The sequence below is a fragment of the Gymnoscopelus microlampas genome (assembly GCF_963454915.1).
Source record: "Gymnoscopelus microlampas genome assembly, chromosome: 12".
NCBI classification, from domain to species: domain Eukaryota; kingdom Metazoa; phylum Chordata; class Actinopteri; order Myctophiformes; family Myctophidae; genus Gymnoscopelus; species Gymnoscopelus microlampas.
The window spans coordinates 17,012,324-17,026,629 of record NC_139949.1 but is presented as its reverse complement, the minus strand read 5'-3'; the positions used below and the strand labels follow the sequence as shown (position 1 = coordinate 17,026,629).

Genomic DNA, 14,306 nt, shown 5'->3' with positions numbered 1-14,306 from the left:
CGACAGTGTAGCGTGACATAATTGTTTGTACAAGTACGTATCCACGTAGAATCCCATTGCCTACAGTATAGTTAGAGCGGCCTCCGTAGGTAAGCGCTGCAGGGAAAAAGGAGAGAGAAAAAAGACGGAGGGATAGCCTATACGTCCCAATCATTCGAGAAACAGTGCGTTTCTGTGATCTCACAACTCTGAAAACTAACGTCAGGGAAATGATAATAATTTGACATGCGGAAGATGTCAACGAAAAAGCAGTGGTGGAAACACACACGCGCACACACGCACGCACGCACGCACGCACGCACGCACGCACGCACGCACGCACGCACGCACACACACACACACACACACGCACACACGCACACACTGTTCACAGGGTGAAAACAATACCTCCTGCCTTGGACCCTGGCAGAGATAACTGTTGAGATGTGAACATGTCTCATAAAAGGCCTGGGGCTATATAAAGGAAGTATTTCATTGTAATTCCAGGCGAACAACAACAGCAGTCCCCCGTAGGGTTGATAGGCAGTGCAGCTGAACTGGTAGAGTACCTGCACGATAAGCAGAGGCCCATTAGGGGGGCCCATTAGGGGGGGCCATTAGGAGACCCATGCAGCGCCACTGTAATTGACTGAATTATCAAGATGCCTTGCTCTGGCTGCCTGGCGCCACCCGACCAAGCTTTGCTATACCGCCTGGAAATAGTCCATTCCTGCATCGGGCGCTCATTTGCCGATGGGAATGGATATAGAGATGGAGGGAGGCGAGGGCTGCTGTTTTTAAATGCAGCATACATGTTTGGAATGGATAGGATAGTGGAAATGAGGCTAGCATGAAAGGACCCTATATATCTTTATAGGGTTGCTTTGTATTTTGAGAAAATAATTGTGAATAATTGAGATGTCACTCTTTATTCACTATGCCAATTATTTCCTCCCCACACACATTGCGTTGTCACTGCTGTTGTACCCACTCCCGCCCAACACTCCCTGCTGACAGGTGCTGCCCCAGCCCATAGGAGTAGCCTATGTGTAGTGGCCAGTGGTGGAAAAAGTACTAAAATCTTTCACTTTAGTAAAAGTACCGATACCGCAATGTAGAAATACTCTGTCACGAGTAAAAGTCCAGAATTTGAAAAGTACTTGAGTAAAAGTGCATAAGTATCGGTATAAAAAAGGTACTTAAAATACCAAAAGTAAAAGTACTCATTATGCAGAATGGCCCATTTCAAATGTATGAAATGTATACAAATTCTTTGAAAATAGCAGATCTACAAGCTCTCAATGCACATTGTGAGCTTGTAGATCTGGCCGAAATATATAGGGCTGAAGTGGTTAATGTATGTTTTATAATAATAATCAAAATATACAAAGTAACTAGTAACTGTTTCAAATAATTGAAATAATTGCAGTGGAGTAAAAGTACAATATTTGCCTCTGAGATGTAGTGGAGTAGAAGTAAAAGTATTGAAAATTGTTAATACTCAAGTAAAGTATAAATACCTCAACATTGTACTTAAGTACAGTACTTGAGTAAATATACTTAGTTACTTTACACCACTGGCGGAAGCCAATGGAAGTTGACATTTGAGTTCATGACACTCTCAAGAAAGAGGATATCCAATCAAAGCTGGACCTGGAAAGCTTTGATGGTCATCAGCCTGCCAAAATAAAAACAAACAAGCTTGAGCTCCTGGGGAGTTATAATAATACTAGACCACAAGCTGTCATAGTTGAAACATTCTGACTTGAGGGCAGGACAGGAACTGGGAGTATACTGAGGAGAGTGGCCAGTAAACTCACCACCAAGAGCCCAGGCCAGCCACTATGTCTATAAATCACAAGTCTGCAGAGTCATGGAATATGGCTCACAGAGCTGGATGAGTGCTCCACCTACTCACATCAGCCTGCTGGACAACATTCAGAGGGAGACCTTGAAAATAACTGGTGAGGACCAGGACACTGTCATCTCGAAATATGTTGTTCCAGGGACAATAGAAGCACAGAAGCACATATTGGAGTTAAAAATGTTCACTTTATATATATATACTTTCAAAGATTTGCACAAATGGTCAAGATTTTTCAAAAATAGCAGATCTACAAGCTCATAGCGCGGCACTCGGTGCCGCGCTATGAGCTTGTCGATCTGCTATTTTTGAATAGCCAAAGAAATCTAAAAATGACACAGCATGCGTTCCCGGTCTTAATGGGTTAAGGGACCCGGACAATTCCGATGAGTGCCTAAACGGAAGTAACAGAATTTTGCGGAAGTACCGCCCAAGGAATTGACGTTGATGCTTTACAAATCGGTTAACATTCTCCATGAATGAAACGAGCGTTGTGATTGGTCAAAAAATATGTAGTTTCCGGGGGAAACAAGTACGACGGAAGTCCTGCCCCTATAGACGAATCCACAGACGCGCTGCCTGTAGGCAGCCATAGCCGCGGTGTCAACGCTCCGCACCGCGACACCGCGGCAAATGGCCCCCTACAGGCAGCTACAGGCAGCGCGTCTGTGGATTCGTCTATAGACACTCTCTGCTTTAGGTCGTGACCAGGCTCTTCTCTTCGCAGATGAGTGAGGCTGGAAACGAGGCTAGGCCGGATGGCCAAGCCCGGAGAGACGGCGGCCCGGGGTGGAGAGGGTTGGCAGCCCAGACCACGACCACGTCTTCTGTGAGGAAGAACCCAAAAGCTACAGACTGCAGTAAACCCTGCAAGGAGGGTTTAATCCATCAAGGCAGAATGAGATGTTCTTGCCCCGCAGCATAGACGAAGCAACGCACAGAAGAATGCCCACTTCTGGTCAGACGAAGGAGGAGCCAGGCCCGGAGGCAACCCACAGTGCCTGGAGCCTCCTAGTCGCCAACACCTACTGCCTGAAACGATTTTGGTGTTGTGGATTGACGTGAAGTGAATGGATCAAATTGCATATTTTTCATCATGTGCTTAATGGAGCCATCAAGAAAGAGATCTCAAGTACACCCTGTGTACTGATTTTCACTTGTAACCCAAGTCAGACTGCTTCATCATTCAATCACTCAATGAGTGAACACATCAGCCTGTCTCTTTCAGCACACTTTGCAGGAAATAAAAAACAGAAACCCTCTACGTTTGTTCCACAGCAGGCAGAACAATAGCAGTCGGGAAGCTTGTTACAGTATGTGATGTTGATCATAATTGTTCTAATGCAGCTTGCAATTTGAATAATTAGCACTTAATGTGCGATTAAAGTATCATTATTATTTATAAACCAATGCACCGTGGCAAGACACATTGCACATTTTATACAAATGGTTTCTACACACTAGCCAAACAACACCTACACCACTTTCTGACAGCAATTACTCTTTGTAGAGAGCATAATCAGGACCCGTCCATCAGTCCACTGCAGTGGAATATTCAGACATGCTGAAGAAGCCGTGGCCACATAAACAGTGGTGGAAGAAGTACACACCTTTAGTTTTTACTTGAGTAAAAGTATCAATACCACAATCTAGAAGTAGTCAGTTACAAGTAAAAGCCTGGTGTTTAAAATTTACTACAAAAGTACAAAGGTTGGCATCACAATATGAATACCAAAGGTAAAAGTACTCATTATGCAGAATGTCCCATTTCACAAGTTCAATATGTATACAAATCTTTTTGAAAATAGCAGATCTACAAGCTCACAACGCGTCGCATCGCGACGCGTTGTGAGATTGTAGATCTGCTATTTTCAAATGGCCGAAGTATAAATAAGGCTAAAGTGGTTAATGCATGTTTTGTAATAATAATCAAAATCTACGAAGTAACTAGTAACTAAAGTTTTCAAATAATTGCAGTGGAGTTGAAATACAATATTTGCCTCTGAGATGTAGTGGAGTAGAAGTAAAAGTATTGCAAATTGTAAATACAGTAAAGTAAAGATACCTCTAATGTGAACTTCAGTACAGTACTTGAGTACATAGTACTTAGTTACTTAACACCACTGCAAATACAGTGTTTTATGAGCGGAGGAGAGCTTTGGATATCATGTCCAGCGTGCTCACAAGGATTGTTTATTGAAGCCCACAACGTCCAAATCTATCAGCCGTTGCTGTGCTCAAACGTCGTGTCATCTGCGTTATTAGCACAAATAGCCTTGCTGAAATAACGGTAAACATGGACTTCTGGTATAGTTTGTAGTAACAATTCAATGTCACGTCATAAATGACCAGCCAAGAGGATTGTTATGTTTACATAGGTTACATGTCGGCTTTCCGACATGTCACCTTTCCGACGGTTACTAACCCTATACCTAACCCTAACCCTAACCGCACGCGGAAGCCACGTAGTCGGAGTAGTGGGATGTCGGAATGGAAGGCGGTTACCGTTTACATAGCTGGAGGTTTGGAAGAGCATGTCAGCTGCACAGTACCACAACCATTTCACAATTCCAACACACATTTCATGTTTGTCATGTTTGTTCTTATTTGTCCCTCCAGTTTTTAAAACTCGAAGTTGAAATATCTTTGCGCCCTTCCTTAGCGCTCTGCCAAAATACACCGGACGCCAAGAGTGGTGAAGTGCAATGCTTGGTGCTGGGACAGGCAAGCGCCCCAGGTTAGCGTGTCTTTACCATAGAAACACATGGCAGAAAGGCACTGGCAGCTGAAATAAATAAATAAATGGATACGGCCCCTTGAAGGCTCTCATTTCTGCTCTGACATGCCAGTTCCACTCGTGCTTCAAGCAGATTTAGTGAAAATAATAAGGTAGCCACCACACTAGCATCCACTGACACCCCCCTCCCCGACACACACACGCGAGCGCACAGAGCGTGCATTCATTCCAACCTTCTCCCTGGCGTTAGGGTTTTGCAATGTGGAAAACAGCTCGGCATTCATAAATAACAACACAGATTCTCTCCGTGGGCAGGCGAGCAAGCCGTTTGGCAGATGCTGACATGTTCAATTGTTGCCCTCTATCCTGCCAGAGTGGCGGTGTGTGTGTGTGTGTGTGTGTGTGTGTGTGTGTGTGTGTGTGTGTGTGTGTGTGTGTGTGTTATCATCAGCTAGTGCAGACCATCTCTCAGCTAGGCTACAGATGTAAACTTTTGGTTTTTATCTTTGGTAGTCTAGGACACGTGCACAAGTTGGTTGTGAGGGGCCTTCAAATGGCCGGCCTCTCCAAAAGGAGGGCTAAACAATTAGCAAGATACTGTTCAATATCAGCTATCATAGGAAGCCGCTGAATTGGGAGGAGGCGTTGTTTCCTTTACCCATGATTGTTGTCCGCTGTGTTCGACAAGTCATGCCATCTTTTGTTTTGTATGTAACAATGCTCTGCTTTACATGCACTTTGTAACTGGCTGTTTTCCCTTTATCTGACTGCACTGGCAGTGTTTTTGTCTTTTGTACTTCTGTTCATTTGGACATAAATAAATATTTCAAATGTGTGTGTGTGTGTGTGTGTGTGTGTGTGTGTGTGTGTGTGTGTGTGTGTGTGTGTGTGCGTGCGTGCGTGCACGTGTCCATATTTTTTTATCAACCTATCTCTCTTCCATCTACAGTACCATCCATGTGTCTGCATGGTATCTGCTGTCGGTCCGTCCAACCATGCCTACGGCTTGTGAAAGGTGAAGGAATCAGATCCTTCTGTCAGTGACACCAATATCCATCCATCCATCCAACTGCATCACTTACAGAAATTAAAGTGACTAGACCGGTGCACGTTGGGCACCAGCCTCCTCGGGAACGATGCAAGTCAGGAACGACGCACGTTGGAAAATACATGGAGATTTCCATGTCAGGCATGCCCATATATGGAGTCTAGGCCAGTCTATGATGTCATATTGACATCAGCGTACTCCATATATGGGTATGCCTATAAATGGGCGTACTCAAAACACGCATTTACAGTAGGATGAGAAGGACATAGGGATGTGCGCATCCCCGCTTGCGTGTCACACGCAGGGTTGCCAGATCTGCTTATTATAATTTCCCCGCACGGTTTTATTTGAAAATAGCCCTTCTACAAGCTCACAACGCGTCGCGACGCGCGTTGTGAGCTTGTAGAACGGCTATTTTCAAATAGCTGATGTACATGTTAAAGTGCTCATGTGGCCCATAGTCGCTTCTTTTGGGCTGGTTTTCCTAGACCTGGTTGCTTGTTTCTCTCATAGAATCTGGCAACGCTGGTCGCTTGGCACGATTCAATCAGCTCATGAAAGTTTAGACGTGCAGGTATAGTGTCAGAGTCGATCCTCCTCGCCCTCCTCTCGGCGCATCCCCCGCCTGCGGCTCTCTACTGTTCACCGGCGAGACAGCTTGCTGTCGATGTCAATCAGTGTAATACGCGTCGGCGGCATCGCCGAACGCAGTTACTCATCTCGAAAGAGGCAAGGTAAACAATCCCATCCGTCATGTACGAGACGAGGGTGCAACTCAGGGAGATCGAAAGTCTGACTTGTGTTTCGTTGCGCGCCGGTGTTGTGTGTGCAGAAAATGCTGTAGCTGATCTACAAGCTCGGTGGCGTGTTGAGAGCTTGTGGATCTGCTATTGTCGGCGAGCGCGACGTTGTAATACCAGTGGTGGAAAAAGTACTCAAATGTTTTACTTAAGTAAAAGTATCAATACTGCGATGTAGATGTACTCTGTTACAAGTAAAAGTCTGGAATTAAAATCTTACTTGAGTAAAAGTACAAAAAGTATTGGTATCAAAATGTACTTAAAGTACCAAAAGTAAAAGTACTAAAATGTTTGAAAATAGCAGATCTACAAGCTCACAACGCGCCGCATCGCGACACGTTGTGAGCTTGTAGATCTGCTACTTTCAAATAGCTTAGTTATAGGGCTAAAGTGGTTAATGTATGTTTTATAATATATTCATTCATATCTGCAAAGTAACTAGTAACTAAAGTTTTTAAATAATTGTAGTGGCGTAAAAGTACAATATTTGCCTCTGAGATGTAGTGGAGTAGAAGTAGAAGTAAAAGTATAGACAATTGGAAATACTCCAGTAAAGTAAAATACCTAAAAATTGTACTTAAGTACAGTACTTGAGTAAATGTGCTTAGTTACTTTCCACCACTGCGTAATACTAAAGCTATACTTGTCAGACTTTCTCTTTTTTCACCGACCAGTAGCCGCTTATCCCTGATCAGATGGCCACCTATCACCTATTGCATTCCATGAGCTCTTCCACCAATGCACGCGATAAGATCAACCTTTATTGATTCTCTGAGGTAAATTCAGGTGTCATAGCAGAAACAGCAGTGAGATTGGAACACAGGATAGGTACAGCCAGCAGTAGAAAGGTCCTTGCACACCAGGGGCGTCAGAGCCAGTTGAAAGGTGGGGGGGGATCCAGTTTACAAAATACACATTGTGCACCACAAACCTAGCAAAATACAATTTTCAATACTTTCACAATGCGTTGTAATGTGACGCGTTGTGAGCTTGTAGATCTGCTATTTTCAAAAGATTTGCATACACATTGAACTTGTGAAATGGGACATTTTGCATAATGAGTACTTTTACTTTTGGTATTTTAAGTATATTTTGATGCCCACACTTCTGTACTTTTACTCAAGTACATTTTAAATATCAGACTTTTACTTGTGTAACTGACAATTTCTAGATTGTGGTACTGATACTTTTTCTTAAGTAAAAAGGTGAGTACTTCTTCCACCACCGCCTCTATGCCACAAACCTAGCAAAATAAAGTGTGACCTACACGTTACCCCACACACCTCGCAAAATACACCAAGGCAACAGCTTGAAATTGGCAGCAAGTGCAGAGACTCGTGTAAGGTCACGTGGAGGTCAGTGTCTGCGATATAACGAAAGGTCAGTGTGACTGACTGCAATCTCGGTGGCCAATCACACTGACCTTTCACACCTGGGGGACCGTGCTTGCTTAAGACCAGACCTAATGCAACCACTAGCTAGGCCGTAAGCCCAATGTGTACTTCCTTGTCTGCCGGTGTCGCGTGCTAGCAATAGCAGATCTACAAGCTCCCAATGCATCGCAGCGTGACGCGTTGTGAGCTTGTAGGTCTGCTATTTTCGCCTAAGCGCAGTTAGAGGCCCTTAACGGAGTGTGTGTGTGTGTGTGTGTGTGTGTGTGTGTGTGTGTGCGTGTGCGTGTGTGTGTGTGTCTGTGTGTCTGTGTGGGTGCTATTAGGCATTGTTGCCGTCACCTTCAGTGTGACAAGGAGGTGTGAATTAGCTTCTGCTGACCCAGAAGAGGTTGTCTTTGTCGCAGCATCGACTCCAATGTAGTTTCAGCCTCCCAAAATGACTCCAATGATTCCCTCGTTTCATTATCCCAAAATTACATTTAGCACAGCAAAAGGTCCAGAGGAAGTAAAGGAACTGTGGGGCAGGAATGTGAACGGCTCATTAGAAAGACAAAATCACTGTTAGATTGCCTGTTAGAGGCAGACAGAAAGAGATACAAGGTTTCTGCCCGACGGCAACACTTTCTGAGGCGATCGCTGTTGTTGAGGGCTGCACGTCCACCGCTGTGTTAAAGCTGCAGGCAACAGTCACCTTGAAAGCGATTTGGTTGATTTTCCCCAATTTGATGCCGTTGGCAATCCAAAAGCAACAAGAAGGTGATTCTGGAGCCATTCAGTGCTGCCACGGAATGTGATTAGGATTCGGCACCACTGCAGTCTATAACCGGGGGACTGACTTCCTCTCTGCAATTAGACAGAAGCAGAGCCTCACTCATCAAATCAACATCACCTGAAGGTTACAAATTGTCTCGTTTGTCTATTCGAGAAGGATAATGGTTTCCTAGTAAACTTTGTAAATGCAAAATGTGTCAACTAACACACGCGGTCAAATGATGACAGACACTCAGCCCATGAGACCACACTGAATCATACATTCAACCACTTTCAACCTGGGGCATGTCATATTTGGATATGTAATATAAAAAAAATGGCAATCTACAAACTCACGTGTCGCGATGTGCAGTGGTGTAAAGTAACTAAGTACATTTGGTACTGTTTAAGAAAGTAGCCAAAGAAGGTAGCTGATATATTGCACTTTTACCTTAGCGCTAGGTATACTCTCGGTTGCTTGTTTTTGCAGAAAATGCACTTAAGACTTCTGGTGATTAGTAGTTTCGTTCCCTACCTATGTTGAATGCACTTACTGTAAGTCGCTTTGGATAAAAGCGTCTGCTAAATGACTGTAATGTAATGTAATGTAATTTACTCAAGTACTGTACTTAAATACAATTTTGAGGTACTTTTACTTTACTGGAGTATTTCCAATTGTCTATACATTTACTTCTACTCCACTACATCTCAGAGTCAAACATTGTACTTTTACTCCACTACAAGTATTTGAAAACTTTAGTTGCTAGTTACTTTGCAGATATAAATGATTACATTTTAAAACATACATTAACCACTTTAGCCCTATTTTATACCTAGGCTATTTGAAAAAAGCCGATCTACAACCTCACAACGTGTCGCATCGCGACACGTTGTGAGGTTGGGTTCAAATATGATTATTTTGGGGTGTCACGGCATGAAAAGGTGGAGAACCACTTCTGTAGATGCTGCTGGAAAGACATTGTGATTCTAACGTCCTGGTGGACCCAATCACAGGTGTCGTTATTTGAGAAAACTCCTACTGTACATCGCTACCTATTTCAGTAAATCGTCTCTACGCCAGGCACCGAGGCTAGGTTGTCACGTTCCTAACATCTGCAGGACTGGAGAAGCTAATTCTCACTTCCTTGTCACACTGAAGGTGACGGCAACAATGTTCAATAGCGGACACACACACACACACACACACACACACACACACACACACACACACACACACACACACACACACACACACACACACACACACACACTCCATTAAGGGCCTCTAACTGCGCTTAGGCGAAACTAGCAGACCTACAAGCTCACAGCGCGTCACGCTGCGATGCATTGGGAGCTTGTAGATCTGCTATTGTTGGCACGAGACACCGGCAGACAAGGAAGTACACATTGGGCTTACGGCCTAGCTAGCGGTTGCATTAGGTCTGGTCTTAAGCACGGTCCCCCAGGTGTGAAAGGTCAGTGTGATTGACCTCCACGTGACCTTACACGAGTCTCTGCACTTGCTGCCAATTTCAAGCTGTTGCCTTGGTGTATTTTGCGAGGTGTGTGGGGTAACGTGTAGGTCACACTGTATTTTGCTAGGTTTGTGGCATAAAGGCGGTGGTGGAAGAAGTACTCACCTTTTTACTTAAGAAAAAGTATCAGTACCACAATCTAGAAATTGTCAGTTACAAGTAAAGGTCCGATATTTAAAATGTACTTGAGTAAAAGTACAGAAGTTTTGGCATCAAAATATACTTAAAATACCAAAAGTAAAAGTACTCATTATGCAAAATGTCCCATTTCACAAGCTCAATATGTATGCAAATCTTTTGAAAATAGCAGATCTACAAGCTCACAACGCGTCGCATTGCAACGCATTGTGAGCTTGTAGATCTACTATTATCAAATGGCCAAAGTATAAATAAGGCTAAAGTGGTTAATGTGTGTTTTGTATAATAATCAAAATCTACAAGGTAACTTGTAACTAAAGTTTTCAAATAATTGTAATGGAGTAAAAAGTACAATATTTGTCTCTGAGATGTAGTGGAGTAGAATTAAAGTAAAAAAAAGCCGATCTACAAGCTCACAACGTGTCGCGTGAGCTGGGTTCAAACAGGGTTGGGTTCAAATATGATTATTTTGGGGTGTCACGGCATGAAAAGGTGGAGAACCACTACATGTATATGCTGCTGGAAAGACATTGTGATTCTAACGTCCTGGTGGACCCAATCACAGGTGTCGTTATTTGAGAAAACTCCTACATCGCTGTCTATTTCAGTAAATCGTCTCTACGCCAGGCACCGCAGGCTAGCTTGTCACGTTCCTAACATCTGCAGGACTACAGCCGAGGGCCTGCTATAATTCACGCTGTCACTCTGTGGATTGCTTGCCAGCCATCACTTCAGAACCATCTCTCAGTTTGACATGGGAACACTGGCACAGGTTGTCCTGCATCCAGAGCACACTCACATCATGTTTGTTCCAGAGACCCCCCCTGTTGCCTGACAGGAGACTCAGAGAACCTGGCTATGATCTTGTCAGTACAATGGGACACATGTCGAGACTACAGCAGATGTGACAGTGGTGTGTGTGTGCGTGTGTGTGTGTGTGTGTGTGTGTGTGTGTGTGTGTGTGTGTGGGGGGGGGTAAGAATACGTGCTGTTTTTATGACGTGGCACAGCAGGGGTGCTTGAGCTGCCCAGAAGAGGGTCTGCTGTGAGTCTTCGTGTCTTTGAGTCTGAGTGGGTTCATCTCGCAAACAGCTGGCCCAATCAGCGGCATGCATTTCTTGCGCACGCTGCAAGTGGGCCAAGGAAGTAACTTACAGATTGTTTTCACATTATCGATGCTGTCGGGCAGAATGTTTCTCAAAATATCTGTTTTTGAATGAATGCCCTACTTCACCATATACAAGAGTGCACACATAAGTGGTGAAAAAAGCAGATCTACAAGCTCGCAGCGTTGTTTTTTCACCACTTTTGTGAAACCTTGCCCATGGAGATGATTGACATATCGAGACCACATGAAGTCTGAGATGCACGCTCTATATTATGTCTATGACCACCTGACCGATCGACTTCAACCTTGGCGTGTATAGCCTACTGCTGAGGACAGTGCCGGTATGAAGTGGGTCAGATCATAGCAGCGATTCTCCCAATATCAAACTATGAATCCACAAATCTGTGTGTGTGTATGTCTGTCTGTGTCCCTTTTATGCCCATATGGAAATCCCTGACGTCATTGATGTGATGTCATAGTCATAGACTTCCAAGCACTGTATCTGACAATGGGTACGGTATGGGAACGGGTATTGTATTGCACTAGAAGTTCGGGCCGCTATGCGGCCCGAACGTCTAGCGTGACGCGTCGTTCACTTTGCAGTGCCACCTTACAGGCACCTCACAGTGTGAGAGAGAGTCTTGTGCTCTCCTAAATCCACGGCAGGCTTTGAAAGTACCCACTTCAGAAAGAGGTGACGTGCATCACCTCTCCAATGACCAAAACCCACTATGGAAGCCGTCGAACTGGTGCGATCTGACGGCATCCTAGAATTTATAGGTAGGATGTGATGTCATGTGATGTCATGCTGTCGTGAGATTACGTCACACTGGCGTTGTCATCGTGATGTCAGATTACGTCACACCGTCACACTGGCGTCGCATACGGACAACCGACATGGCGCAGGATTCAAATTGTATATATAGATAACCGAAGAGACATGCATTTCGAACAGGCAACGTTCACTAATAATAATGACAATCTATCAATGCACACATAATCTGTGTGTGTGTGTGAAACATTGGCCAAATATTTTAGTAACGTCATTATCTACTCTACACAATGTAATCATGTCATGACGCAATCTCATCACTATGTCATCATTACAACCATGTCATTGTCCTTTAAAATGAATCAAATAAACAACATCAGACAAATATACATTACTTTAGTGTAGGATCTGTGCTTCTTTGAAGGCTGCAGGTTGTGGAACAGTTACAGTATATTTTGTGTTTGGACGGGAGACGTGTCACGAAATGACAATGAAACTGGCTTACTGGGATATTCGTGGGCTTGCCCAGTCTATTCGTTTGCTGCTGGAATACACTGGTGCACTATACGAGGAGAAGTCCTACGTTTGCGGCGGACCTCCAGATTATGATAAAAGTTGTTGGTTTGATGAGAAGCACAAACTTGGGATGGACTTCCCAAATCTGCCCTATCTCGAGGACGGCGACAGGAAGATCGTTCAGAGCAATGCCATCATCAGATACATCGCTCGCAAGCACAATCTCTGCGGAGAAAGTGAGGAGGAGGAGGTGCGAGTGGACATCTTGGAGAACCAGGCGATGGACTTCCGTAATGGCTTCGTCACGATGTGCTACACTGACTTTGACGCTATAAAGCCAAAGTACACGGAGAAGCTGCCTGGTTTGCTGAAACAGTTCTCTGTGTTTTTGGGAAACCAGACGTGGTTTGCGGGTGACAAGATCACTTTCGTGGACTTCATTATGTATGAGCTATTGGACCAGCACAGAATGTTTGAGTCCAAATGCCTGGATAACTTCGAAACACTCAAAGATCTTTTGGACCGTTTTGAGGCTTTGGAGAAGATCGCCGCCTACATGAAATCGAGCAGATTCATGAAGACCCCTGTCAATAACAAAATGGCCAAGTGGGGAAACAAGAAAGAGTGAAGAAACATGCTTTATTGGATGGATTAGCGGTTTATATCTCTACTCGTCTTAAGACATATGTCCCCTCAAGTCTATGCTGGTGGGACCAGGGAGATTACTACAACAATATCAGAGTGTTTGACATGAGACCAACTGCTGAGTACGCCCTTGTGCACAGCTTCCAGAAAGATGCAGGGGTCATTCAACCTTTACCTACAATGGAGAGCTGTAAATATGTAATGGCTACAACTGTGCATGTTTAAAAGATGATCTGTGGAAATTCAGTCCAGAGACCTTGTCCTGGAAGAAGTTAGCCCCCCCCCACCCCCCCTGCATGGTGGGAGATCATCCTCATCATCCTCTTTGAGGTCCTACTTTGACTGCAAGCGAGCGGTTATACGCTGACACAACATCATGTGGGAACTGGCAGTCAGTGTTGCCAGATTATGTGAGAGAAACAAGCAACCAGGTCTAGGAAAACCAGCCCAAAAGAAGCGACTATGGGCCACATGAGCACTTTAACATATACATCAGCTATTTGAAAATAGCAGATCTACAAGCTCACAACGCGTCGCAAGCTTGTAGATCGGCTATTTTCAAATAAAATACTGCAGGGAAATTATAATAAGCAGATCTGGCAACCCTGCTGGCAGTCATCACGACCAACAGCAACAGAAAACATAGCCCTATAAAAATTATTAATTGTTTGACAGCACTAATAAAAATGCAAGACCATGACTCAGATGCCCATTTATTTATTTGAGTGCTGCAGGGCATATTGGTACTCATTAGAATGCTTCAAAGCCAATCAAAACGCAAGGTCAGAACTGTGCTATAATGTATCCTTTTGCTCCAAAAAGAGTGAAACAACATTACGCTATGATCCCTGACATTACAATTATTTCATATGATGAGTTGTCGATGAAGTTTGTAATACAGTTAGTTTGTAATATTCTGAATTCAATTATTTTGATAATGGCTTAACGTCATAACTTCTGCGTATCCTCTGTGTGTAATGTGTTTGAGCCCTCTCTGTGAGAAGTGCTATATAAATACAA

General features: G+C 44.0%; 1 protein-coding gene across 1 annotated transcript; it reads left to right on the top strand.

The window, feature by feature from the left end:
• Nucleotides 1-12,609: 12,609 nt before the first annotated feature.
• LOC311057492 (glutathione S-transferase Mu 3-like) lies at nucleotides 12,610-13,269 on the top strand (the record flags this gene model as incomplete). The annotated part of the gene is made up of 1 exon (XM_084074452.1): nucleotides 12,610-13,269. One exon carries the CDS (start codon nucleotides 12,610-12,612, stop codon nucleotides 13,267-13,269), a length of 660 nt encoding a protein of 219 aa, XP_083930578.1.
• Nucleotides 13,270-14,306: the final 1,037 nt, after the last annotated feature.